Source organism: Pleurodeles waltl, chromosome 3_1 (genome assembly GCF_031143425.1).
Source record: "Pleurodeles waltl isolate 20211129_DDA chromosome 3_1, aPleWal1.hap1.20221129, whole genome shotgun sequence".
Taxonomy (NCBI): Eukaryota; Metazoa; Chordata; class Amphibia; order Caudata; family Salamandridae; genus Pleurodeles; species Pleurodeles waltl.
The window spans coordinates 289668586-289695097 of NC_090440.1; the positions used below are offsets into that span (position 1 = coordinate 289668586).

Below are 26512 nucleotides of genomic sequence, written 5' to 3' on the forward strand. Positions count from 1 at the left end.
TTTATTACTGCCATAGTAATCAAATTCAACCTTTACATGCATCTACAAAAGAGATAGTAGGATACTTACTACATTTGCAGAAATCTAAACTAGCTTTCTCTTCCATTAAAATACATCTTACGGCAATTTCAGCTTACCTGCAAATTACGCACTCAACTTCATTGTTTAGGATACCAGTCATAAAAGCATTTATGGAAGGCCTAAAGAGAATTATACCACCAAGAACACCACCAGTTCCTTCATGGAACCTCAACATTGTCTTAACACGACTCATGGGTCCACCTTTTGAGCCCATGCACTCTTGTGAAATGCAATACTTAACGTGGAAAGTAGCATTTTTAATTGTCATCACATCTCTAAGAAGAGTGAGTGAAATTCAAGCATTTACCATTCAAGAACCATTTATTCAAATACACAAGAATAAAGTTGTTCTACGGACCAATCCTAAATTTTTACCAAAAGTAATCTCACCGTTCCACTTGAATCAAACGGTAGAATTACCAGTGTTCTTCCCACAGCCAGATTCTGTAGCTGAAAGAGCACTACATACATTAGACATCAAAAGAGCACTAATGTACTACATTGACAGAGCAAAACTAATTCGAAAGTCAAAACAACTATTTATCGCCTTTCAAAAACCTCATACAGGAAATCCAATTTCAAAACAAGGCATTGCTAGATGGATAGTTAAGTGCATTCAAACCTGCTATCTTAAAGCTAAAAGAGAACTGCCTATTACACCAAAGGCACACTCAACCAGAAAGAAGGGTGCTACCATGGCCTTTCTAGGAAATATTCCAATGAACGAAATATGTAAGGCAGCAACATGGTCTACGCCTCATACATTTACCAAGCACTACTGTGTAGATGTGTTAACTGCACAACAAGCAACAGTAGGTCAAGCTGTACTAAGAACATTATTTCAAACTACTTCAACTCCTACAGGCTGAACCACCGCTTTTGGGGAGATAACTGCTTACTAGTCTATGCACAGCACGTGTATCTGCAGCTACACATGCCATCGAATGGAAAATGTCACTTACCCAGTGTACATCTGTTCGTGGCATGAGTCGCTGCAGATTCACATGCGCCCACCCGCCTCCCCGGGAGCCTGTAGCCATTTAGAAGTAGATCTTAAACATTTGTACATTTGTAAATATATTACTTGAAACTTCATTATGTACATACGCATTCACTCCATTGCATGGGCACTATTACTAGCATACACAACTCCTACCTCACCCTCTGCGGGGAAAACAATCTAAGATGGAGTCGACGCCCATGCGCAATGGAGTCGAAATGGGAGGAGTCCCTCGGTCTCGTGACTCGAAAAGACTTCTTCGAAGAAAAACAACTTGTAACACTCCGAGCCCAACACCAGATGGTGGGATGTGCACAGCATGTGAATCTGCAGCGACTCATGCCACGAACAGATGTATATATATATAGTCTCTCTATAGTTATATAGATCTGTTTTTCTTAATACATGTGTGGTTTCCCTAGGGGCCGACTGCGGACCCTAGGGAAACTACATATGTATTTAAAAATAAATTAACCCCCCCCCCCCCCCCCCCCCCCTTGATGTCACAGATAGGTGGGAGGGGGGGGTCGACCCAGAAGCGATAGTGCCTCTTCCCCTGGGGGGAGGGAGGGGGGGCCCCTGTGATGCCTAATGACCTTTCAGACGCAACAGGAATTGTGTGCATGTGATGGGCAGTGGCTTTTACACATACTTTTAGGGTTACAAAAGTGTGCCCACTTTGTAGGTTGAGATGCATTTCCAACAATAACAGACCAAGGCCAGATAAAAATATTTTTATTCTGGATCCCTACCTGGAAAAATGCTAGCAAAATCATGTGATGTTATTTTCTGCTTAACCTTCAAGAATTGATTTAATGGTGAATCTGTTGTGTGATAATTTTAATGGGAAAGTAACCATAGGAAAAGGTACTGTAAGCTGCATGTTTTGACCTAACCATATTGTTTTGTAAGCTTGTAGTGGGTCAGACCCTCCCACATCTTTAACAAATTTATGACACTGAGATGTTCTGTTTTTCAAAAATGAATTTACAGCTGGAGTTGTTTAAACGTGGCTTTTAAAAGATGGAATATGTTTTGTAATTAATGTGGCAGTGTGGTGAGAGGAAGCTTAAATTATCAACCCGCAAATAACATTTTACCCTGCACCCCCACATAGACAGTATTTACATTGACATTTAAATATCAGTGTTTTTTTCAAATATTAAAAAAATAGCACACATGAGATCACTGTGTATTCACCTTCTGTACTCAGTTCTGCTGCCCTCTTCTAACATTTACTTTGTGACACAACAAGCTCACTCCATACTTTATATCTGTCCATTTAAACATAGTGCAGTATTTTTAGCACAATTTCAAATGGCCTTTTCTTGTTTACCTAAAAACGTGCTGAGACACTATTCTGGATTATCTCGCTTGGCATAAAGATGCACTGATGGAGAACTTCTATGTTTTTTTTGTAGGACAGTGAATATTATAATTCCCTCAGGTGGATTCTAGAGAATGATCCCACAGAGCTGGACCTAAGGTTTACAATTGATGAAGAACTTTTTGGTCAGGTAAACAGTTGTTTTTAATTAGATGTGTCCAAATGACTTTAGTATTGAATTCAATGTTATTTTTTTCCATAGAAATTGATGTTAAAGTTTGTGCCAAACTGTGTATTAGTAACACCTAATAAAGACCGCTAGCAGTAATTTTTAATGCAAATGGTGATCAATTAGAGCAGATAGAAGCTGGTCTAATTAGGTCTAAACTATGAACCAAATACTTACATATTTTTTTTTTTATGGACTGTTGCAAATATATATCTGTGATGGACCCCCACAAGGTGCACCTCCGGTGTTTGGGTTCTGCACACAACTGCAAGTCCTATGAAGAGCGTTTCCCTATGATTCTAAAGGTGATCGGAGAATGTAAATCTGTATGTCACTAAACATCCAACGAAATCTCACAAGTCCAGCTCAAAGTTAAGGGGTGGACCCGTTCTTGCTTTAGTGGCAATTCCTACAACAAGTCTTCTTCTTGGTCCAAATCTTCGGTACGTCAAATGAGAAGCACAGGAAGGCCAAGTGGCTATATCCCAGTCCCACCACTCTCAACCTAAGACTTTATGAAGATGTCAAAGTGCCTCACATTCTCGCTTTGGCCCCCCTGTCGAGAAGCCAATCCCACAGCTGATTGCGATACACCCTGAGTTTCTGGGTCCAAGGGCGATGTCGCAACAGAATGAGTCTTTTAGAGAGACCATGCTTCAGATTTTTGGCACTCCTTCAGTTCCCTCTGGCATGCACTTCAATCCCCCAGGACCCACAGTGGTCCCCAGTTGTTTTACCATCTGTGGTTTGGCCCCAGCACCATCCATACGCCCCTGAACCAACCTCGGGTTCTGCTTGGACATAGGAGCCAACTTTCAAAATCCACACTGGTCCTTTCTACATCAACAATGGGGCCGATAAATGACCATGTTTCTTTAGTGCGATCAGACTCATAGCCAAATTAATCTTGGCCACAACTGAGGTCATGCCCCAAAGCTGTACCGAGATCTGATTCAAACAGAACCATGTCTTTGCCTCAGAGCTGCACCCTAGCTCTCCAGCAGTTTTTCAGTTCTAACTCTGATCAGAGTCAGACAATCTTTGCAGATGACAATGTAGGCAATGGGGATTATTTTCTCTAACAATATATATGATGATGACAACCTCTGTACATGGACTTGCGTGAGGCCAGTGGGTTGGATATTTCACGGACACTGGGCTGGTTTCACCTTCTGGACCATCAACTGAAGAGAGTGCCTTCTTTGAAACCTAATTCAGTCCCTGCGACTCCTCCAGTCCAAGGCTGAGTATTTTCAGAATGGCCCAGCCAATATCATTTGTGATATATGTGTCTTAGTAAAGCAGGATTAGATATAACATTGATACATAAGATTAATGTGACTCACAGCATTCCCACACACAACGGGATATAGCGCAAACATTAGCAGACCACAGTATGCCCAGTGACCAACTGTCCCTCTTTAGATGCAGGCAATATTTAACAAAAGGGCTAGCAGTTCAATGAAGTTGAGCACCTCGAACCAGTGGTGTCTGACTTGTATTAATAGTGGTGGGGAGGTTATATGATAAAATGGAAAACAAATGGCACTTACCTTAGCCTGCTGCACAACGTCCTCTTTGTTTCGCCTCGAAGCTCCAGCGTGGGACCCAGGAAACTGAACTACCCAATACTGGTGCTGCTCTCATGCTGTTAAACAGCATGAGAGAAGCGTCAGGATTGGAGGGAGCGGCCTCTCTCAGCGCTCTCAAGAGCACTGGAGGCCTGTTCTTTCTCTAACCCTGCTGTCTTAAGACAGCAAGATTAGAGAAGTTTAAAGTGTGCATGCCTGGCTGGCTGTCGCAAGAGAGCCGGCCAAAGGGACATGTGGACTTTAAACATAGTGTACAACTTCCTGCTGCTACTCAGCAGCAATTGCCCCACCCTGTCTTGACACTCGGTTCAGGTCGGGGTGCTGAAAAATAAAATGGTAATAAATAAACTTTATTACCATTTTATTTTTCAGCTCTAGGGGCCATTTGTTTAGCAGGGCGCCGCTCCTCCGCTCTCACTAAGGAGCCACTGCTGCCTTGAACATGTTGAGGAGTTTTTCATTGGTTCACCCTGCATCATCCTCTCATGTTGAAAAATGCGACTCAGCCATATTAAGTTTCTTTTCTTATAATTTTCATTTGGTCAGTTCTAGAGTATCCAATGTATTGCCAATAGACGTGAGACTTTTCTGCATATTGAGAAGTAAAGTTTTCATATCTGGGTCTTCAGTACTAACTGTAGTCCCCTGCAATGCCCCTGATCTTTCTAGGAGTGGGGTTCTTATGTTACGTCAAATGCTGAATGTGAGCTTGGCCTGCCTGGGGTCATTTTTGCTCATTGTGAGCAAGTTAGACGGACCCCTTTAGATGAAGGTGGTCCAACTAGAGGATGGCCGGGCTGGGTTGAGCAAAATAGATGTTTTTTTTTATGGAGGGTGCATATTGCCTCCAAATGATTGTCTATTAACAGGTCAGCTTGAGAGCCTGTAAAGTGTTCATGAACACTTGTGAGTGTGTCCAAATGTTCTTATATTGCACAGGGTGGCAGGTGTGAGCCAAGATTTAAAACCACTCACACTCTGTGGCCCATCTGCAATACAGTTTAACCTATACATTGTTCTAGTAGCAGGGCCACTCAATTGTTAGCTTAGCAATCCAGTCCGTATCTCAGTTGCAAGTAGGTACGGAGTCGCTCATGCGAGTATTCAGGTAGATGACCCCTGCATCCTAATTTCCCTACACTCCACTAGTCCTCCAGCATTCAACAGTCATGGGTACTGGCAGATGGCCTTTGCGATGCCATTATAGTGATAATTATGCCCCCCGGGTGTACCTAAGTCAATATTAGTTGGGGGCCAGCTGCGCCTCACCTCTCCGGCACTGCAGAGAGGGGGGGAGCTAGAGCTGGCTAAACCACCCCTCTTCTTCACTCTTGACGATCCGGTAATGCTCAGAGAGCTGCAACAGCAGCTCAAGCAAATGCAGGCCCTGGATGTTGCCTGCTGCCCATGCTTCAGTGTACGTGGTCCCTCAGTGGTAGCTGTGCACCGAGACAGGTGAAAAGGCCTGATCACTACACATTCTTATGTTGCATAACCTCAAGCAAATACAGTAGCCTTTCACTACTATGAGGGTAACGCTTTGGGCTCCCCTCCTGGTCCAACAACACTGCAATATGGTGAGCGACATCTTGTCTGTAGTATCAGCCGACCTTCACTCCAACCTCCAATAAAGAATTCAGAATGGAAAAGATGCAGCAAAGTACTTCATTAAATCAGGCCTAGATACCACTGTCTGAATAGGGTATTTGTTACCAGCGTGGTGCTTGGGCACCACCCATGGATACGGTTAATGGACTACTCCAGTGATGTCCAAGAGTCCCGCAAAGACATGCATTTGATGGTAATCACCTATACCTCTGCTGCCGCTGCAAAATCCCTCTAACTTACCCTCAGCGGTTCACTGTTGTCCAGTTGGAGGCCAGATACGTTTTTACCTCCACAAATGGCAAAGCATCATATCAGACAGATGGATACTTCAAATCGCCCAATGCGGTTATGCTCTGCTCATCCTCTGCACCCTTCCAGACATACCACCTACCCCCCTATGGCTTCTGGAGGACCACTTGTCCATTGTCCAGAGAGGATACTTGCCTCAGAGAACAGAACTGGCTGCTACTCGTGCTACTTTCTGATGCCAATGTAGGACAGAGGACTTTGCCCTATTCTATATCTCCAACCCTGAGCTTCTTTCTCAAGAAGGACAAGTTCAAGATGCTCACTTTGGCCCAAGTTCTAAATGACCTAGATCCTGGCGATCGGATGGCAGCATTGGATTTCAAAATCCTTTTTTCCACATCCCTGACTTGCAATCCCACAGATGCCATCTGCAGTTTCAGGTAGGCCACAAGCATTCTCAGTTCTTCACCTCCACATGACAACCTACCTGTTGATATTCTTACATTTTACCATTAATGTGCTGAAGTCACACCTGACTCCTTCACAGAGACTCTTTCATTGGAGCCATGCTGGACACCGTGCTGTTTCAAACCTTTAATCTACCTCAATGTGTCGAAGATATTCGGGCTATGATCCTGATATTTCAGCACTTGACCTGGGTCTCAGTGAGAGTGGCTCAGAAACATCTTGGCCTCTTGCATCCTGCTATTAGACCACAACAGGTGCACATATGTGGGCTGTGCAGTGGGATCTGAAGTAGTGGTGTGCCCAACTTTAAGGGAACCTCTTAGATTTAACACCAAGGGAACCTCTCAGATTACATCCAGGTGTTGGAAGAGACTGTGAAATACCTGCAGTTGACCAGACACATACCCCTCTTCTTAAGCGACCCTGAGCTAACGGTTGTGACAGAAACTCTCCTCCACATTAACCTGTTGGAGTTGCAGGTGATTGCTTAGCACTAAACGTTTTCCACCCTTCCATCAGGGGTAACTGGTGCAGTTTTTTACAGACAACACCACCACCAAGTGGTACTGTAATAAGCAGGGCGGGTGGAGTTGTGGACCCTGTGCAGAGGCTCTATACCTGTGGAACTGTCAGGGCATCTTTTTTCACATTGTGCAGGATTGTTGGAAGCTGACCTGCTATTTGGTGAGTACCTAAGGTACTTACACCTTATACCAGGTCTAGGTATTCCCTCTTAGTGAAGTGTAGGCAGTGTCTAGAAGCCATGCTCTCTAGAGGTAGCTGTGGGTGAGCAGCTAAGGCTTATCTAGGAGACAAGCAAAGCTCATGCAAAATCACTGTAGTCACACAGCACTTACACACATGAAAGAAAACCCCAGTTGTACAAAAATAAAGGTACTTTATTTTTGGTCACACAAAATACTACAAGGACAACCCTCCAAAAGGAGGTAAGTAATACACTAATTATATACACTAGTAAACAGTATTAGGCATAGAAAAGGTTAGAAAACAGTTCATGGTTAAAAAAACAGTAGTTACCCTAGGGGAAGCCCAAACCATATACTAAAAAATGGAATGCAAACAGAGGACCCCCACCTAGGTAAGTGGAATGTGTTGAGGGAAGCTGTGAGTACTAGAAAACCACAAATGTAAGTAATACAGTGTCCCCCAGCGACCAGGAAAGCAGGAGTACATCTTCCCCAAACGACCCAGAAGGAAGGAAAAGAAGAAAAGAAGACACCCTGACAAGACTGTTGTCTTGCTGGCCCATGCTGGAATGAAGATTGCAGACGGGTGTCGGTGCTGGAATTCCACCAACAAGCCTTGGCAAAGGAAAATTTGTGGTTAATGGAAAAGTGGTGCTGCCGGGGACCAGCAAGGCCCAGGAGGACTCAACCCAGGAGGGGGAGTCACAGAGGACTCTCAGCGACACAGAGGGCCCACAGGAGCAGAGGCAGCACCCACAGGAGTCCCATAGGACGGGGACTCAGAAGTCGCAGAAGAGGCCCACCCAGTGCTACAGAAAAGGATCCCACGCCTCAGGAGAACCACGCAGAGGGCTGTGCATTGCAGCAAGGGAGTGCTTGAGCTGGAGCTGCACATAGCATGGAGTTCCCTTGGAGCAGATGCAAACAAGCCTTGGCAGCTGCAGGAGACGCAGTGCACGGGGGTACTGTCCTTCATGGGAAGGAAAGGGCTTATCTCCACCAAAGGTGAACAGCTGGCTAGAGAGGACCAAGAGGACTAATCCAGACCACCACTCGTGATGCAGGATCCACGCTGCTCAGGATGAGAGGTGATCCACGCAGCCGGTTGTTGTTGCAGTAGGTGCCTGCGGATGCAGGGGAATGACTCCTTCACTCCAAAGGAGAATCCTTCTTCCTTCTCGTACAGAAGATGCACAGCTGGAGAAATATTGCAGAAGCTGGAAGATGCAGTGGAAACAATGTTGCAAGAAGAGTCTTCTTCGTGGATGGCGATTTTCGGTTCCTGGAGGGTCCTGCCGCGGTTCCAGTGGCTAGAAGTTGAAGTGGAGGTAGCAGAGGAGTCCTGCTGGAATCTTGAAAGCCGAATCTGAGGACCCACCCAGGACAGAGACCATAAATGGCCCTGACAGGGGGATTGGTCACCTAGTCAGGACTGCCAAAAACAAGTTAGGTGGAATTTTGTGCATTCAGTTGTTTGTTTTAAAGTTTGTTTTTAAAGTTCTTCTAGGTGGGGGAGGTTGTCAGCCGATGCAAGATTTGTTTTTAAAGTTCTTCTAGGAGGGGGAGGTTGTCAGCCGATGCAAGAGGGCTTGCCGGTGTTTAAAGTTTTAATCTTTTGGATGGTATTTTTTTTAATCTTTTTCTGGCTGGCGCCCGTGTTTTTTGGGGACAGCCTATATTTATACAAACTTTTTAGAATTGTATTCCTTGTCTTTGTAGTGAGAGGATTCGCCATTTTTTCCACTCACCAGCGACCCATTGGGGTCCGCAATCTTGGATTAGTGCCGGTCTAGATGATCGCAACCCAGACGGCTCAAATTCAGACCCGGCGTACGCGCAGCAGACTGCCAAGAACAAGTTAGGAGGAATTTTGTGCATTCAGTTGTTTGTTTTAAAGTTTGTTTTTAAAGTTCTTCTAGGTGGGGGAGGTTGTCAGCCGATGCAAGATTTCTTTTTAAAGTTCTTCTAGGAGGGGGAGTTTGTCAGCCGATGCAAGAGGGCTTGCCGGTGTTTAAAGTTTTAATCTTTTGGATGGTATTTTTTTAAATCTTTTTCTGGCTGGCGCCCGTGTTTTTTGGGGACAGCCTATATTTATACAAACTTTTTAGAATTGTATTCCTTGTCTTTGTAGTGAGAGGATTCGCCATTTTTTCCACTCACCACCGACCCATTGGGGTCCGTCATCTTGGGTTAGTGCCGGTCTAGTTGATTGCAACCCAGACGGCTCAAATTCAGACCCGGCGTTCACGCAGCGGACTGCCAAAAACAAGTTAGGAGGAATTTTGTGCATTCAGTTGTTTGTTTTAAAGTTTGTTTTTAAAGTTCTTCTAGGTGGGGCAGGTTGTCAGAAGATGCTAGATTTGTTTTTAAAGTTCTTCTGTGGGGGGAAGTTGTCAGGCGATGCAAGAGGGCTTGCCGGTGTTTAAAGTTTTAAACTTTTGGAGGGTATTTTTTATCTTTTTCTGGCTGGCACCCGTGTTTTTTGGGGACAGCCTATATTTATACGAACTTTTTTGAATTTTATTCCTTGTCTTTGTAGTGAGTGGATTCGCCATTTTTTCCACTCACCAGCGACCCATTGGGGTCCGCCATCTTGGGTTAGTACCGGTCTAGTTGATCGCAACCCAGACGGCTCAAATTCAGACCCGGCGTTCGCGCAGCCGACGTGCCGTCAGCGCGCCAAAGGCAAGCCCGCCTGCGCCCGTCCGTGCCTGGACGGGGCCAGGGGCCAGCCCCCTTACATTTTAAGGACAATGGTAAGCTCTTATATCTCGTATACCTGTATCTTTAAATGGGTCTTTCAAGACCCAGGAGGTTCCGACACACGGCACTTTAACCACACCTTAGTTCTTCAACTGATAAATTGCCGCTTCCTACCTGCACACAAGCTAGACATAAATCTTCTATTGAGTGATTTGTCACCGGCCGCCCTCTTTCTTACTGAGACTTGGCTCCATGAGGGATCAGGTCCAGATATTGCCCTAGCTCTACCCAAAGGGTATGTTATCTCAAGGCTTGACACAGCGAAGGGTAAGGGAGGGGGGGATTGCAGTTATTTTTAAACAAGATTTTCTTTTTAGCTATTATCCACTGGAATTATTAGGGTGTGAAGGCATGAGCTTTTCTTTAGCTTTTAATTCGACCTTTACATTCACGGGAGTTCTACTGTGTCGGCCACCATGCCCCTATGAATAATACCTCAACACTCTTCCTGACCAAGTAGCTGAATTAATTTGCATGAAATCTAATTTAACAGTGCTAGGAGATTTTAACATCCAAGTGGACAACTTAGAGCACACTGCAGCTAAACGTCTGCTGAGAGATTTGGAAGCGCTAGGACTAAAACAATTATTCAGTGGTCCGACACAGGAGAGAGGACACACTATTGATTTGGTCTTTCGCAATCTTCCATCGCTGAGCGCTCTGTCCCCTTTCCCGTTAGCATGGTCAGATCACTTTGTAATTACATTAAAAATTAAGCTTCCCCAGGGACCGGGCTTTCAACAGCCTATATGTAGGAGGGCAAGGAAATGGCATAATCTTAATTCGGATGAATGGGTTAAACTTTTAATGAATAGTAAAAAAGATTTTGTGAGGGATAACCATATGGACACCACTCTTTTTAACGGTTGGATCACCAGTTGCCTTGATACTCTGCTCCCTTTTAAGGAGTTTTCTGGGCATAGTAGAAGGGACAAAACCTCATGGTTTTCTCCACATTTGACAACTCTGAAGAGTAATTGTAGGCGGCTAGAGAGGAAATGGAGGAAATCCTTAAAACAGGAAGACAGGGAAGAGTATAGACAATCAATTAGGCATTATCATGGAGACATAAGGCTAGCTCAAGCCACCCATTATGGGGACAAGATTAAACAGGCTTTGGGATCCCCGAAAGAAATCTTTCGGGTGTTGAAGGAGATGCTTTACTCTCCTACTTGTCCTGAAGCAACGGTAGCATCAGTGGAACACAGTAACAACTTTGCCACGTTCTTCTTACAGAAGATTGAGGAAATCTATAAGAACTTCCCAGGGGAAGAGGTGACAATGTCTGATCAGATCAGTGAGAGTAAAGATTGCTCTGCCAGTTTACAGTGTTTCTCTCCTATTTTGGAAGAAAGCACTGCTTTGCTTCTGAGTAAACTGAAATCTGGTTCTCCTTTAGATCCTGCTCCACCTCACATACTTACTCTGTCAGCACCTGATAGCTCCTTACAAAGTGGCAGTGTCCCTGAACCATGGAAGCATGCAGTGGTCAAACCCCTGCTAAAAAAAACTAACCTAGATGGGGCCGAATTCAAGAACTATAGGCCGATATCACTTCTTCCAACGATGGCAAAAATAATTGACAAACATGTCAATACGCAAATTTCCAGCTTTCTTGAGGATCATAACATCCTGCATCCCATGCAAATGGGCTTTAGACCAGCCCACAGCACCGAATCAGCTATGATAGCTGTTACAGAAGAAGTTAGAAAACGGATGGATCAGGGTCTGGTAACAGCTGTCAATGCTGGATCTAAGTGCCGCATTTGATACAGTTAATCATGGTCTCTTGATCCAAAGAATGGAAAAAGCTGGAATTAAAGGCCATGCACTCAAATGGATGAGATCTTTTCTCCAGAATAGATCCTTTCAGGTCTTAGATCGTTCTTTTTTATCGGACCAGTTTAGATCTTATTGTGGGGTACCCCAGGGCTCATCGTTGAGTCCTACTCTTTTTAATATTTATATGGCTCCCCTAGCACATTTAGTGGAACCTTTCGGTTTGTCCCTGGTATCCTATGCCGACGACACGCAGTTGGTGTCTTCGGTTAAGGCTGCAGACAATTCGGCGTTGCCAGCTTGCTTGCAAGCTGTCTCGAGTTGGATGACTGACAGCAGGCTCTAACTCAACGAAGAAAAGACAGACATAATGTTCCTTGGAAAGCTCTCTAACCCGGCGAAGAATATTTTGCCGGCTATACAGCTGGAACATCTTCCCCTTCCGAAGGATCATATTAAAGCCCTAGGAATTTGGCTAGATTCTAAATTAACTCTAGAGTACCAAGCTAGGATGCTCTCCACCTCCTGTTTTGGATTATTGAGGTTACTTCGAAAGGTTATTGGTTTGCTTCCTCCTCTGGCCAAAAGACTTACGGTACAGGCCCTTATTTTATCTAGGCTGGACTATGGTAATAGTCTTTTTCTGGGTTCACTGGAATATGTGATCAAGAAATTGCAAACAGTACAAAATGCGGCTGCTCGGTTACTGTTTAACATGCCAAAGTATACATCGGCCAAGCAAGCTTTGACCACCTTGCATTGGCTTCCAGTAGGGAAAAGAATCAAGTTTAAATCTTTGTGTGTTTTTCATAGAGCTCTATATAATAGAGGTCCACATCTATTGAAAACCTTAGTTTCATTTTATGCCCCTACGAGAGCTCTAAGATCTTCTTCCAAAGCCTTAGTCGTGCTCCCCAAAGTTAAAAAAAAAAAAAAAAAAAGCACGTTGGGGTGGTAGATAGCTGAAATATCAGGGAGCCAAACTGTGGAATTCGCTTCCCCTCAACATCTGGGTGATTAGACAGGAGTTGGAATTTCGGAAGGCCATTAAAACCTGGCTTTTCTAATTCTAATTTAGTATTTAATTCCAACTATATATTTTTTTGATGTTCCGGTATTTTTCCTGCTTGCTATAAGGCCAGTGTCATTCTCAGCGCTACGAAGCCTCCGGGTTTGGTGCTATATAAAATACAATAACATATCCACCTATCAGGAGGGGGGTCTGATGTCACCTGCCTGGCCTGGCCACTCAGATGGTCCCAGAGGTCGCTACTAACCTTGGATTCAAGATGGCAGAACCCAGGGACCGTCTGGAGAAGCTCTGGGCACCACCTCTGGGGTCACTCCCCTTGCCATTGTCCAATTTCGCGCCAGAGCAGGGACTGGAGGTCCACTAACTGGTGTAGACTGGTTTTATGAACGGAGGGCACCAAATGTACCCTTCAAAGCATACCAGTGGCTTAGGGAGGCTACCCCTCCCAAGCAATGTAACACCTATTTCCAAAGGGAGAGGGTGTTACCCACTCTCCCAAAGGAAATCCTTTGTTCTGCCTTCCTGAGCTTGATCAGATCAAGCAGCAGGAGGGCAGAAACCTGTCTGAGGGGTGGCAGCAGCTTGGGCTGCCCGGAAAACCCTAGAAGACTGGTGGTAGCAATGCTGGGGGTCCTCTAAGGAGCCCCCATAGTGCATGGAATCATACTTCCAATACTGGCAGTAGTATTGGGGTATGATTCCGACTTGTTTGATACCAAACATGCCTAGATTCGGAGTTAGCATTATGTAGCTGGATATAGGTAGTGACCTATGTCCAGTACACACATAAAATGGCGTCTCCTCACTCACGACGTCCATGAAAATGGAACTGGAGTTTGTGGAGGCACCTTTGCTAGTGCAGGGGTGCCTTCACACACAGGTACTTGCACCGTGCCATCTGGGCTAGGAGGGCCTGCCATAGGGGGGACTTATTGTGACCTGGTGCAGTGACCTATGGTGAAAAAGGGTGCATGCACCCTTTCACGCAGGCTGCAATGGCAGGCCTGCAGAACACTTTGCGTGTCATAATACATACTGCAGCCCATGGGGATCCCCTGGTACATCAATGTACCTGTGTACCATATACTATAGACTTGTGGGGTGAAAATGGTACAAGTTACCAAGTTAGAAGGGAGAGAGCATAATGACTGGGGTCCTAGTTGGCAGGATCCCAGTGAACACAGTCAAACACCCTGACAACAGGCAGAAAATGGGGGTAACCATTCCAAGAAAGAGGATATTTTCCTACAAGGATCTTTAAACAAGAGTGAACAAACTCAACTGACGTTGCCTAGCAGATCACACATGGTGGCTTTACTCTGAGGGGGCACAGGGTGTCTCCCAACAATTGAGAGAACCCTGTCTAGATCTTTTTGCCACAGCTGAAAACATGCAGTGTCCAAGTTTATGAACGTTGGAGTTCTCAAGGCAATTCTCCTTCGGAGGCACCTTTCTGTCGGACTGAAGCTCGGGACTCCTATGCACCTTCCCTCTCTCTCTCTCTCCTGCCCACAGTTCTGAAGAAGATCGGGAACAACCAGCCCCAAGTCATTCTACTGGCACTGGATTGGGCCAGGAGAATGTGGTACCCAGATCTTCTGGCCATGAGCATCTGTCCTCTGATCTGGCTGCCTCTTCAGGAAGAGCTCCTGTAGCAGTAGTACACCAGTTCTTCTGCACCCAAACCTATACAACATACACCTCCATGCTTGAAGATTGAGCTGCAACAGTTGACTGTTTCATCAGACGTTACTTAGCTTAGGTAATACTGTTTCTGGTGAATACACTATCTACCTGCAGATTCCCCACTTAACCCATCCTCCTTCCCTTTCTGTAGATTGGTTCTTCTGGTCCATGCTAAAAAAAAAAAAGATTCTAACTTGGATATCTGCACACTGGTACAGTCTGATTCCTGAGGACTTCTCATCCAATGCCACAGACAGCTATCAGGACGAAACTGACGTTTGACACACACAGATTGCAGCTGTTGTGCCACTGCCTCCACTTCTAGGGCTGATTGAACCTTTCACGGAGCCACATGATGCTACCAGCCAGTGCTCAAGGGAATTGCTGAGAAAAATCACCAGATCTAATATGGTGCCTGGGTTTATTTGCAAGGTGAGGAATCTGCGGTTAGATAGAGTATCCACCAAAAGACTGTTACCAAAAGTAAGCACCTTGTTGTTTCTTCTTCCTCTCTCTTCTTGTCTCCTCTGCTGCACTTCAGCCTTAGAAAAATCATTAGGATGAATTGCTTGCAAATGTTGTATTCTCACTGTGGTACCAAAACGAGTAAAGAGCCCTGTGGCTACTTTGGTTTGGTACACAAAGTGCAGATGACTTTTCCTGCATTCACCTAGGGGAAATGTTATAACAATTACACCAGGGACTGTTTGGATGGACGCTCTCTGTTGAAGTATTTGGTATTTCAACCACGCAGTCATACTTATTGATGGAGGTTGTCGGCTCGAACCAGATCTTTCTTGGCTTTGCTGGCTGTGTTCTTGGGACATCGGCCTTTTAAAATTATTGAGCTGCATTGCATTGAGTATCTTTCTCCGTTGGATATAAAATTATATCCTCCGAAGTGTGGAGTTAAGGGTTTGTGGGTCCTTAGCAGATCCACCTATAAGCAGTACTTCTGAACAGCAAGTCCATTCTGAGTACCATCAATCTAGGTGCAAGTATTGCAAACATGTAAAGGTTTTTAAGTTATTTTTGATATGAAAATAAATTGTAATATGTTTTTGTTGAAAGTATGTGGCATTTATGTAGACCTAAAATCTCACAGATGTAATGTTACATACCTATTTTTCTTGGTTCACATAGGTTAATCCTTATGTGCCATTGCAGAGATGTTCCTGAGAACCAATCAAATCCCATTATTATTCCACAGTCAGATAGTCCTTGACGTTCTTGCACAGGTCATTGCTTACCTTGCCTCAAGAGAGCTCTGTAGCAAAGGAGTCTGTAGCATCTTTTTTGGTGGTGTTTTCTTTTTATTTTGGTAAAGCAAACCTTTTATATTTGCCTGATGGCTTCTCAACAAGAACAGAAGATGTGAGATCTAGAAGAAAAATTAAATTAAGTAGTGGAAGATGTTCAAACTGAGAATTCCAGGTTGCCACCAGAATTGAATGGCTGGAAAAATTTTACAGAGTTTAAAAAAAATGTCATCCAAATACATGACATGCACTTTGACAAGAATAAGAGCAGGAGCAACAAAGGAAAATACAGCTTTGGGACCCCATTGATGCACAAGTATCCTAATGTACAACATTAACAGCAGTTCACTGCTGAGAAAATAAAGAGAAAGCGGGACCCTGAAGACGCTATCATATCCTATGCAGCTGTGCTGTATGCTATCCCTCCTGGAGAGAGGTTTCCTGAACATATATTGCATGAAGAGGAACACGAAATTGTTCCCTGTATGAGGAAATGGCTTTTTGCAGGTTCACCCTACTTTCTGCCCCACCTTTTGACAAATAGATACTGGTGTAATGACTCCATGATGCACTGGGCCCTACTGACCTGGCCTCAGTGCTGTGCATGTGCTCTGACCCTTAAAAGTGTATGTTTAATTGTCGTATACCCAACTGGCACAGGTTACCTCACTTATAATTCCCTATTATATGTTACCAAAGATACCCAAGGCCAGTATGTTAAAGTGTCCCTCGTGGACTGCAGCACCTATTGTGCCACCTGAAGTATGACAAAGCAAGAAGCCCAGCCTGCCATGCTCTGGGACTGCAAATTCAACTTTGCCGTTTAGAGTAAAGACATAGTCCAGATCTTCCTTTTTCAATATATATGTCATCCCTAACATAGGCCTATCACGTCCTAAGGCAGAGTGCTGTAAATTACAAAGTGGGACGTGTGTTATGTGTCCTAACAGTAAAAAAACCAAATTTTTATTTTTACTGTAGAAAGGCTAGATGTGCACAGGGTTACGCACTGACAACTCAACTGTGCTAACTACTGAATGGACCTACTAAAGCTGGTACTTCAAGGTATTAAATGAATTGCTACATTAAACCGGTTTTGATACACAGGTTGAATTTAATGTAACTTTTAAGTAAATGGCAACTTTAAAAAGTTGCCACTCTGTTGCCCAATATTTCTAGTGACCATTTACAGTTGCTTGGCATGAGGCTGTTCTCTGCCCTCTGGGTTGGATTTGGGGAAAGGGGGTGACCAACGGATAGGAAGAAACACAAAAGACCTGATATTAGAAGAGGTGTTATCTCTCCCTCACAGGATGTGAGTCCACATGACAAGCTTCAAAGGGGAAAAGCTACCTTTGGAGGGCAAATGGTGGTCACACACATTAGGGGCTGCTCTTTTGGTCTGGTAGACAGGTTGTGGACAGAACAGGGGAAACAGTTGCCACGTCAGTTTTCCTATGGGTGGGTAGCCTTCATGTAGCCACACTTCTGAAGTGGGATACCAGGCTCCATGCACCAAGAGAGGGGTTCTGCCATCTTGGGAGTGGGCAAAATATTGTACTCTGAGATAGAGATGTCCTGCAAAGTGTAGTTTTTAGCTATCAGGCAAGAGGGATCCCGGACCCTATAGGCTACTTGTGACCACGTCCCCTGAGGGCAAGTTGTGGACATAAAAAGAGCAAGACCTCAGATCATGTTTGCATTGGAGAGAGGGCAGACGCAGGATTGCCCTACTTTTCCCTGCACCACAGACTGGACTCCACCTTCTGATCCTTGGGCTAGCAAAGAGAATACTGTACCTGTGGAGCTCTGCACAAGGAAAAGTCATCCCCAAACCCCAGAGCGAAGCAGTGATTCCAAGAGTTAGTTGGCTGACTTCTTGTTACAACTACAAGGCCACAACACCAGAAGAAGAATGCCGTGACAAGTTGACAGCCAAAGTTGCCTGACTGCTGAAGAGCAGCCCGGGAGACCAAGTCCTGATACTCAAACATTTCACCCGAGTCTGCTGGACTGGAGAGAGTCGTCAGAGTGCAGTTTGGGCACCCAAGGCGGACACTAGCCTCAGTTAAAGGGAACTACTGGTTTCGGTGTAGCCTGAGATCAGTAGACCAGTGGCAACTAGTATTTGTCAAGACTTAACCGGACTTTAAGGGACATCGGCCTCTGTGTCCAAAGTCACCCCACCATGTTCATGGGGCAGTGGGTAGCCCCAAGAAGATTCCCTTTCACAGGATCAGCATCCACTGCATCCTTCAGCATCCTGTATCCCTTGCAATAAGAACACTCCATTGATGTCTATGGCAGTTCATCCACAGAGCCTGGCACTGGACTGGAGACTGCTTTGACTGCAAGGTAACTCTCCTGTCAAGCACTGTTGTCCCTTGTGACTCACTCCCCTCCAGATTTGGTCCCCCAATGCGGGCTGGAGTAACTGAACACAACTTTACAAAAGTATTCAAAGTAACCTCTAACCGCAGTAGTTGACAATGCCTGTTGGCGATTTTAAATTAAAATCAGTGATTTACCATTTGCTTAATAATTTATACCTCCGAAAACCAGCAAGGGATTTTATTCATTTTGGTGTCTAAAAATTCTTAAAAATCTATTTTTATAAATTGATGTCACTTTTCCTTAGCTTCAAGTTTCTTTCTTATTAAACTGTTTTACTATTTCTAAATGCTTTTCATTTTCTCCTTTGTTAAAGCCTGACTGCTCAAAGACAGCTAGCCAGGGTTGAGCTACGGTTTCACTAATGATCCTGAGTCAGCCCAAGACAGGTTTGTGAGATCATTACATAGTGAGGATGCACAACCACACCATATAATAAACTGCTTTCCGCACTCCCTGCTTCACAACTATGGCATAGAATCGCTTGGTGTATGGCGTGGCCCTGTCTTGCTGGGATTAAAGAGAAAGAGTGTGTACAAATCAAGTCATTCTACTTCAGATGAACTGAAAAATAATATTGTTTTGTTTCTTTTAGCTCGATTTTTCAGTTTTTCATTGTATATTTTGGTTTGCTTTACCTTAAAAAAGTAGAAAACAAAAAAAACAAAAAAGGTGAATAAATGAGTGGGGAAGTGAGAAAAAGTACACGAATGACAGTGACGTAGGGTTTGAAGGAGTGAGTGAGATACAGAGTGAGTAAGAACGAATGAGCGGATGGGTGTAGTGGGTACTAGTCTACTATGGGAATTGGGCACACAACCACGCCTTTCGTCAGCCCCTGTGACTAACCTGCTGCACATAGCCAGCCTCCTCTGAACACAGCCTCTGTCCTCGTGCATCAGGAGATGAATGTACAGCCTGCCCTACCACAATGCAGTGTGGCCAGTCATCAATGGAGAATGGCCTAAGTGCCTTGTCTAAAACTAAGCACTTTGTCAAACCCACCATGGATGACCAACCACCATTAAACATGGCCTTTGGCCAAGCTCAGTGGGAGTTGGCTACAAGTGGTCCGGCTGGGCCCTGCACCACTTTGCAGTCGGCCGAAGTTCATAGGCAGCATAGGTTGTTCACAGAGGCTGCACACAGACCAGGTACTGTGCCTAATCTCTGCCAATGGCAAAACCTAAAATGTAATGAAAATTCTTGAACTAATGTTTCTAAGCCAATGTGAATTAAAGTTTTATGTATACTTGACTGTCTTCTTGAGGTTGGATTGATTTATTGAAAGATATGACTTTTCTATGAAGGCACAAACAATCTAAGAAGATGGTTTACATTACCCATATATTACCAGTTGGTTCATAATCACTGCCGTAATTATGTCAATCACATTTCATTGTTTGTTAAAAGACATAGCATTCCTAATGAGAAAGCCTAAAGGGAAGAGACAAGTAATTGAAGCACAGCCTGATCAGTAAAAACTAGTTGAAGAGGCAGCCAGAAAGTAGTATATTGCTAGGAAGTGCATTCCTTTTATTTCTTCATAGAGACTGATAGTCCATAGGTATTCTTGAATAGACGGACACGAGGAATTCTAAGTGGGAGAAAAATTGCAACCGCACAAGGGTAGCAAAAGTAAAGTGGTACAGAGAAAGTTTGAATGAGGCCAAAAAAGACCCAAAAAATGTACAATGAGGTAGTGACAAATCAGCAGACTTGTCATGTCACTAACTATTGTAATTGACTGATATGCCCTCTGTATTAGGTAATTGTAGATGTAATTAGTAAAGATATTTAATTGTTTAATAAAATAACTGTAACTAATGGGGCATGGCAGAAACAAATTAGAGCTCAACATCTCCAACCTACCACTGAAAAACATTATGAGAAACACTTTCGAAAGCAAACTAATGGATAAGGTGATATAATTGTATTCTAAAAATGTCAAGAAATGTCAGTGAATACAGAAGTATATTTTGTGCTTAGGTGATTTGCATCGCTAGGAGATGTGGTCTGACGGCCATAGATGCCTACTTTGAAATTGGGGAACCAGGTTCTAATCACGGTGTTGGCTCAACATTCTGGCCTTATTCCTTTATCTACCTGGGCCTTTAAAAAAAAAAAAAAGAACTCTGGGGATGTCTAATGTAAATGGTGCTCATGTAAAGCCCTTCAAAGCCTGGGACGAGTTTGTGCTAAAAAAGCAGCAAACAAAAGACATAACTTGTTGTGAGTTACTTAGAAACTTTTCAAACTGATTCATTAAGATTTTTCTACTGTTTGCCTGAATGTACTGCAAAATATAGTCAATCACTTGCCTAACTGTACACGCTTGGCAGGTTGCTAGTTAGTTAGGCCATTCATCAGCATTCTTTGTTAAGCAGTCACCATTGAGTTACTATTGTGGTTGGCACTTTTAACGTAAGGATGCTCAAGAATTGTCATTATAAATATTCAGACTTTCTTCAGTAAATAATTGTGAAAATTGGCTCTGCCTAAGATTTTGGACAAAATGACATTTTAATAACGCAAGCAAAGAATTAAACTATGCAACAATAGCACATACTTGTTTCATGTAGGTGTTGAGTCAGTCATTTTGATACGAAATGTTGGGGACATTCACCCAAGTTTGTTAATAAACATGTCTGAGTGAAATGTGCTTGTAAATTTATAATCTGTACTTTTTTGTTTTCAGACCCATCAACATGAATTAAAAATTGGAGGTTCTGAAATCATTATAACCAACATAAACAAGAGAGAATATATTCAGTAAGTATTTTGTCAATGAGATATTCTGATAGAGACTTCTAACTGCTGATTCCTCACCTTTTGAATATTCCACAGGTGTTAGATTAGGCCCGGAAACTTTTCAGCAGTACCTCTGTGAGCTGGTTAGTTGTGCCATGCAGCTCTGCACTGCTGCTGTTCCACTCCAGAAATGATGTGTCGAGTCAATATAGACTCCACTCCCATTGCTGACATTAGTTGCTTTCTTTCTGTGCCACCAGATGTGGACCCGGAACTAACTCTTGTTTCTTTGAGACCTCTTATATCTCTAAGCTTTAAAGTGTGCAAGGGAAATGTCACCTTCCAGAACAATAGAGTTTAAAGCTTGCAAGGTCTGTCATCAACAAATGTGTGTCACGTCCTTTGCAGTTTTGATTTGGGTTGAGTCACAACTCTAAGACCTGCAGTGACTGCAACTATGAACTCGAAGACCATACAGGACTGTTAGACGAAGCTCTACATTGCCAAGCAGCTGAAGACTCATTGTCGCGATCAGTCCAAGTTCAAATGTCAGTCTCATTCTGTTCATGGTCCAGAAGTCTCAGGAATCTAACCCGAGGGCGATCATCATTGTGCTCCAAATCGTCGTGTAAGACAAAGAAAAAACATAAAAAAACAAACACATCTTGGCCCCTTATCTTACATACTCCTGAAATGGCGCAAGAGCATTACCATACATCTCAGACTCGCTCCCAAAGCTGGTCTACTTTGGCGTCAATCCCACAAATTGTGTTGGCATAATCAGAGTTTCCAGGGCTATCTGTCACCATGAGGCCGATCGAAAATTTCTATGAAGCCACGCTCTGACTCTTTGGATCCCTTCCAACTCCCTGTGGAGCACCTCCAGGTCCCACGGAGTTGAAAGGCCTCTATCTGGGACACTGTCTGCAGCTTCGCCCTTGACACCTATTAGACCCTCCAAAACTTCCACAAGACCTCCTGCAGGCCCTGGACAGACTCTACCTCTGGTTCCTTTTTTCACACTAGTTTGCAGAGCATCAGCTCCCATGCTGACTCCATCAGCGTTGGAGGACAAGGTGCCCATTGTGCTCCCTGAGACAGTGCTGCTATGACCTTGACCAAGGTTGCACTTGGTTTCCATTGAACCTCAGTCTGCACAGGAAAGATCTCATGCACTGCATTCCTTGTTTTGCACAAATTTTGACAACGATTGTGATGAAGGGGATGAAATTGGCCAACTATACTATGAGGAGAATTGGTGTGATGATCTCCAGGAGGACGTTGGCATTGGCATAACTCCTGAATCAGGTCTTCTCGCGCCTCCAGGTCCTGCTACCGAAGAGAGTGCTTCATTTACTGTGGTCAGTTGAAGGACAGCTAAAGCTCTTGACCTTCAGCTCCCTACTTTGGAGGCCAAAAACAATGCCTAGCCCGAAGTTCTCCACCTGAGGCAAATCACTACTGAGCCCCTGCTACCCGCAGACAAGGTATTCACAGATACTCTCCTTGAGACCTGGTGCAAACCTTGCTTAGAGCCCCCGTGAATTTTCAAATTGTGAGACTCTATAAACCAGCCCCGAGCGACCCTTCATTTTTGTCTAGCATTCCTCTCCAGAGAGCTTAGTCATGCAAGCAGCTACTCCGACAAGTTTGACCCACCTAAATGGATTTCTAACCATTCCCCTCAATAAAGAGTGAAGACCTTTGGAAAGAGGGTATTTTCTTTCATCAGTTCCTCCCTCAGGTCTGTCAATGCAGTTGCTTGTTGGGCCACTGGTCTCATGCTCTTTGAGATTCGGTGGCTCAAGTCCTCTCAGGTGTCCTGGAAGACCTCCGACCTGTCCTGACCCATGCCATACAGGACAGTCATAAGGCGGCCAAGTTCACAATTCTTTGCTGCCTAAATACCACCAAATCTATTGGACGAGCCATTGGCATCAGTGTCTCCATTCATTGCCACATATGGCTGCGATTGACGGATTTTTCAGGTGATGAAATACCCTTTGACTGGGCTCGCCTCCGTGGGAGCAAGGCAGACTCTGCCCCGGAGCCGAGCAAAGGAAACAGGGCCACAACAAGCTCCCTGGGCTCATGTGCCCCACCTCATCAGTGGCATCAGCCTTATCTATTTCTTTTTGCGGATTTGGTACGCCATACTGGCAGCCACTTCAGCCTCAGCAGGGTGCCAGCAGTCTCATGGTTGAGGCCACAGCATCCACTGACCCGCAGTCAGAGTGAATGAGCCTGTCAGCCCTCTGCCAATCTTTGCCTCACCCTTCTGCCCCAACTGCCAAACCTCTTTAGCGTGCCATTAATGGAGCACAGCCACATGGTTCGAGGCAGGATCCAACGATTCTTGTCAGGTTGGTAGGCCACAACATCAGACAGGGGAGTCCTGAAGATTGTCCAGAAGGGGTACACCTTATCCTTCTTAGCCACAATGCCGTACCTTCCACTGAGCCTGGACTACCTGATGGAGAACCATCTGTCCAACTTACAAGAGTAGGTGTAAGCCCTTTTGGCCAAACGGGCTGTTGCGAGGATGTCTGCACCAAAAGTGGCTTCCTAATTACTGGTTCCAAAGAAGGGCGAAGGTGTTTGTCCTATTTCAGACCTGCACTTTCTCAATGGAAAAATTCTGAATGCTCACCGTGGCTCAGGTCTTGTCTGCCTTTGACCCTGGAGATTGGGTGGGGTCCTTAATTTGCCAGACACCTATTTCCATATCCCCGTCCTGCAGGACCATCCACGTTCCCTTAGGTTCGTTGTGGGACAGGAGTATTTTCAGTTTGAGTGTTCCTCTTTTGTCTCACCATCCCACCTTGGGTGTTCACAAATGTGATGATGGTGGTGGCAGCACATCGTCTGAATTCAGAGGTGCCACTCTTCTCCTACCTCGAAGACTGGCTGTTGAAGCGGATACACCCCCAGTGGTGGTCAACCACCTCTAGATTACGGAGAACCTCCTGTCTTCTTTGGGGTTCACTATCAAAAAAGGCCAAAGTCTCTCCTGACTCATTCTCAGATGCTCCACTTCACCTGAGCCATTCTGGACACAGTTCTGTTTTGTGACTTCCTCCCAAAAAAGGGAAATTCAAACTATAATCCCGATCTTTCAACCTCTGTCCTGGATGTCAGTGAGGTTGACTTTGCTAGGCAAGAATGTCAAGTGACATATGCAGGCTCTGCAGTAAGACCTGAAGTCTCAGTGCGTCCTACATCAAGAAGATTTCTCTGACCATATCTAGATTTCATAAGAAACTGCAAAAGGTCTGGGTAATGGACCACAATTAGTCAGCGAACAGACCCCTCTCTCTACCCCACCCAGAGCTGACAGTGGTGACTGATGCATTGCTCTTGGATTGCGGCTGCCACCTGAAGAGGTGGAGATCAGAGGCCTGTAGTCTCCTGTGGTGTCCCTGCTCACTATCAACCTCTTGGAGCTGAGGTCCATCGGCTTGGCATTGAAAGCCTTCCTTCCGTCCATCTAGGGGAGGCTGGTACAGGTGCTTACAGGCACAACCATTTGGAAATGCAACAAACCAGGACCATGTGGGGTCATGAAGCCTGTGCCAGGTGGCCCTGCACCTCTGAAAATGACTAGATGATCAGGAATTGTTTCTGGAGGCAAACCACCTACCAGAATTCTTGAATACCAGTGCGGACAAGCTCAGTCTGTTGAAGCCTATAGGATCACAAGTCGCAGTTGCACCCAGGGATGGCACAAACTCTCTTCAGTGAATGGAGAGACCTTGGCTTGATTTGTTCACCATCGCCAAGAGGTGCAGTCTCAGCAGTTTTGTATGTTGGAGTTTTCAAGGTGTGTCTCTCTCTCTCTCTCGCTAGGAGATGTGTTGCGCCTACAGTGGCTCTTGGGACTCATGCATGCTTTTCCACTGTTACCTCTCCTGCCCCAACTTCTGAAGTAAAAGACCAGGAGTGACTGGGCCAAATTCATCCTACTGGCCCCGACTGGGCATATGTATGGTATTCAGAAGTCGTGGGTATGAGCATCTGTCCTCCGATCAGGCTGCCCCTATGGAAGTACCTGCTGTTGTAGCAACGTGGCAGGGTTCTGCACCCAGTTCTTCACAGTCCCCACCTTCATTCTTGGAGACTAAGCAGTGACAGCTGAACACCTTCAACCTTCTCCCAGAGCTGGTTAATGTAATTTTGCCAGCCAGCCGTCCCTCAACAAAAACTACATACAGCTGTCATTGGAAAAAAATTGTGGCATGGTGTGGCCCATGCAGATTGACCCCCCGCAGGCAGAGTTATCTTACGTTTTGTTGTTTGTTTAGTCTCTCACCAGCAAGACTTTGCCTTTGCCACAATTAAAGGAGATCTTTCAGCTTTTTTTTACGGTTGCCCTACCAGCCTTCATTATTCAAGTTACCTGTTGTGATGCAGTTTTTGAAAAGGTAGCAACGTCTGGTTCCTCCCTCTCCCTTTTTCATGCCACAGTGGGACCTTAACTTGGCCCTTACATATTTGATGCACACACCCTTTGAGCAATTCACGGGGGTCTGCAGCTTCTGACCCTCCAGACAGTGTATCTCATCTCTATATTATCAGTGCTGTGGGTGAGGGAGCTTCAAGCTCTGTGTCATAGCACCGTACACCACCTTCTTCTCTGACAAACCCGCTCTGCAGACACAAGCATCCTGCTTGCTGAAAGTTGTGACACCGACCCATGTCAGTCAGAATATCCCCTTACGGGAGTTCTATGCTCCACTTCAACCCTCTTACAAGGAAAAAAAAGAGCACTAAGCTTTTGCATTGATCATACCAGAGAACAGTGGGTGGATGAACAGCTCTTTGTGGAGTTCAATGAAGCGAAAAAGGCAAGGCCATGCAGAAAAGGAGCATCTCAAGCTGTATTATGCTGTGCAGAAAAATCTGCTGCGCATTGGACAAAAAACAGCCTCTGGAAGGGCTGCATGCTCATTCCACCAGAGCCAAAGCTGCTACCATCTCATTGGCCTGCGGAGTTCATGCCCTGGACAATCGCCAGGCAGCTACAAGGGTGTCCCTCCATACATTCACAAAGCACTACTGTCTGGTAGCCAGGTTCGCTAAGAGGGGCATTTCACCCACTCTGTTATTTAGGACTTTTTGGTTTGAGTCCATTCACAGGCCCTCCTCCAAATAGGTACTGCTTTGGTATCTATTCAAATGGTGAGCAGTCTGTGGTTAGAAGACTCTATCAGAAGAACAAGTTACTTACCTTCAATAAGCAGATTCCTCATCAACCCTCCCTTCCTCCCAGTCTTGTGAATTGGACTCTATCAATGAATAAGATGCCTAGTTTAGTGGAAGGAAGTGCCTCGTTTTGTCATGGTAACCCCTAAGTTTTGGACTTATGCTGCAGATTTTTCTTTTTTTAAATCTTTTTGTTAAACAACTCTCAGCATACAGTGGATACAGTAGGTAAGTCGCAACAATCATTGCAACAGTTGCAACAATAAATTTTTGCCAAAACAGGTTTTGCAGACATAAGTGCCTATAGGTTGAGGTACATTAAGAATAGATCTCATGTGACTATGAATAACACCAGCATCCGCATAGTAGGACATTTCTGAACAACTC

General features: G+C 44.7%; 1 protein-coding gene across 1 annotated transcript in view; it reads left to right on the forward strand.

Moving 5' to 3' along the window:
- NEDD4 (NEDD4 E3 ubiquitin protein ligase) overlaps positions 1–26512 on the forward strand; it is a 1239834-nt gene that overhangs the window by 996503 nt on the left and 216819 nt on the right. Inside the window, exons 22-23 of the mRNA XM_069222425.1 lie at positions 2503–2598; positions 20871–20944. Coding sequence (XP_069078526.1) covers positions 2503–2598; positions 20871–20944 — 170 coding nt within the window. The remainder of the gene's footprint in view (positions 1–2502; positions 2599–20870; positions 20945–26512) is intronic.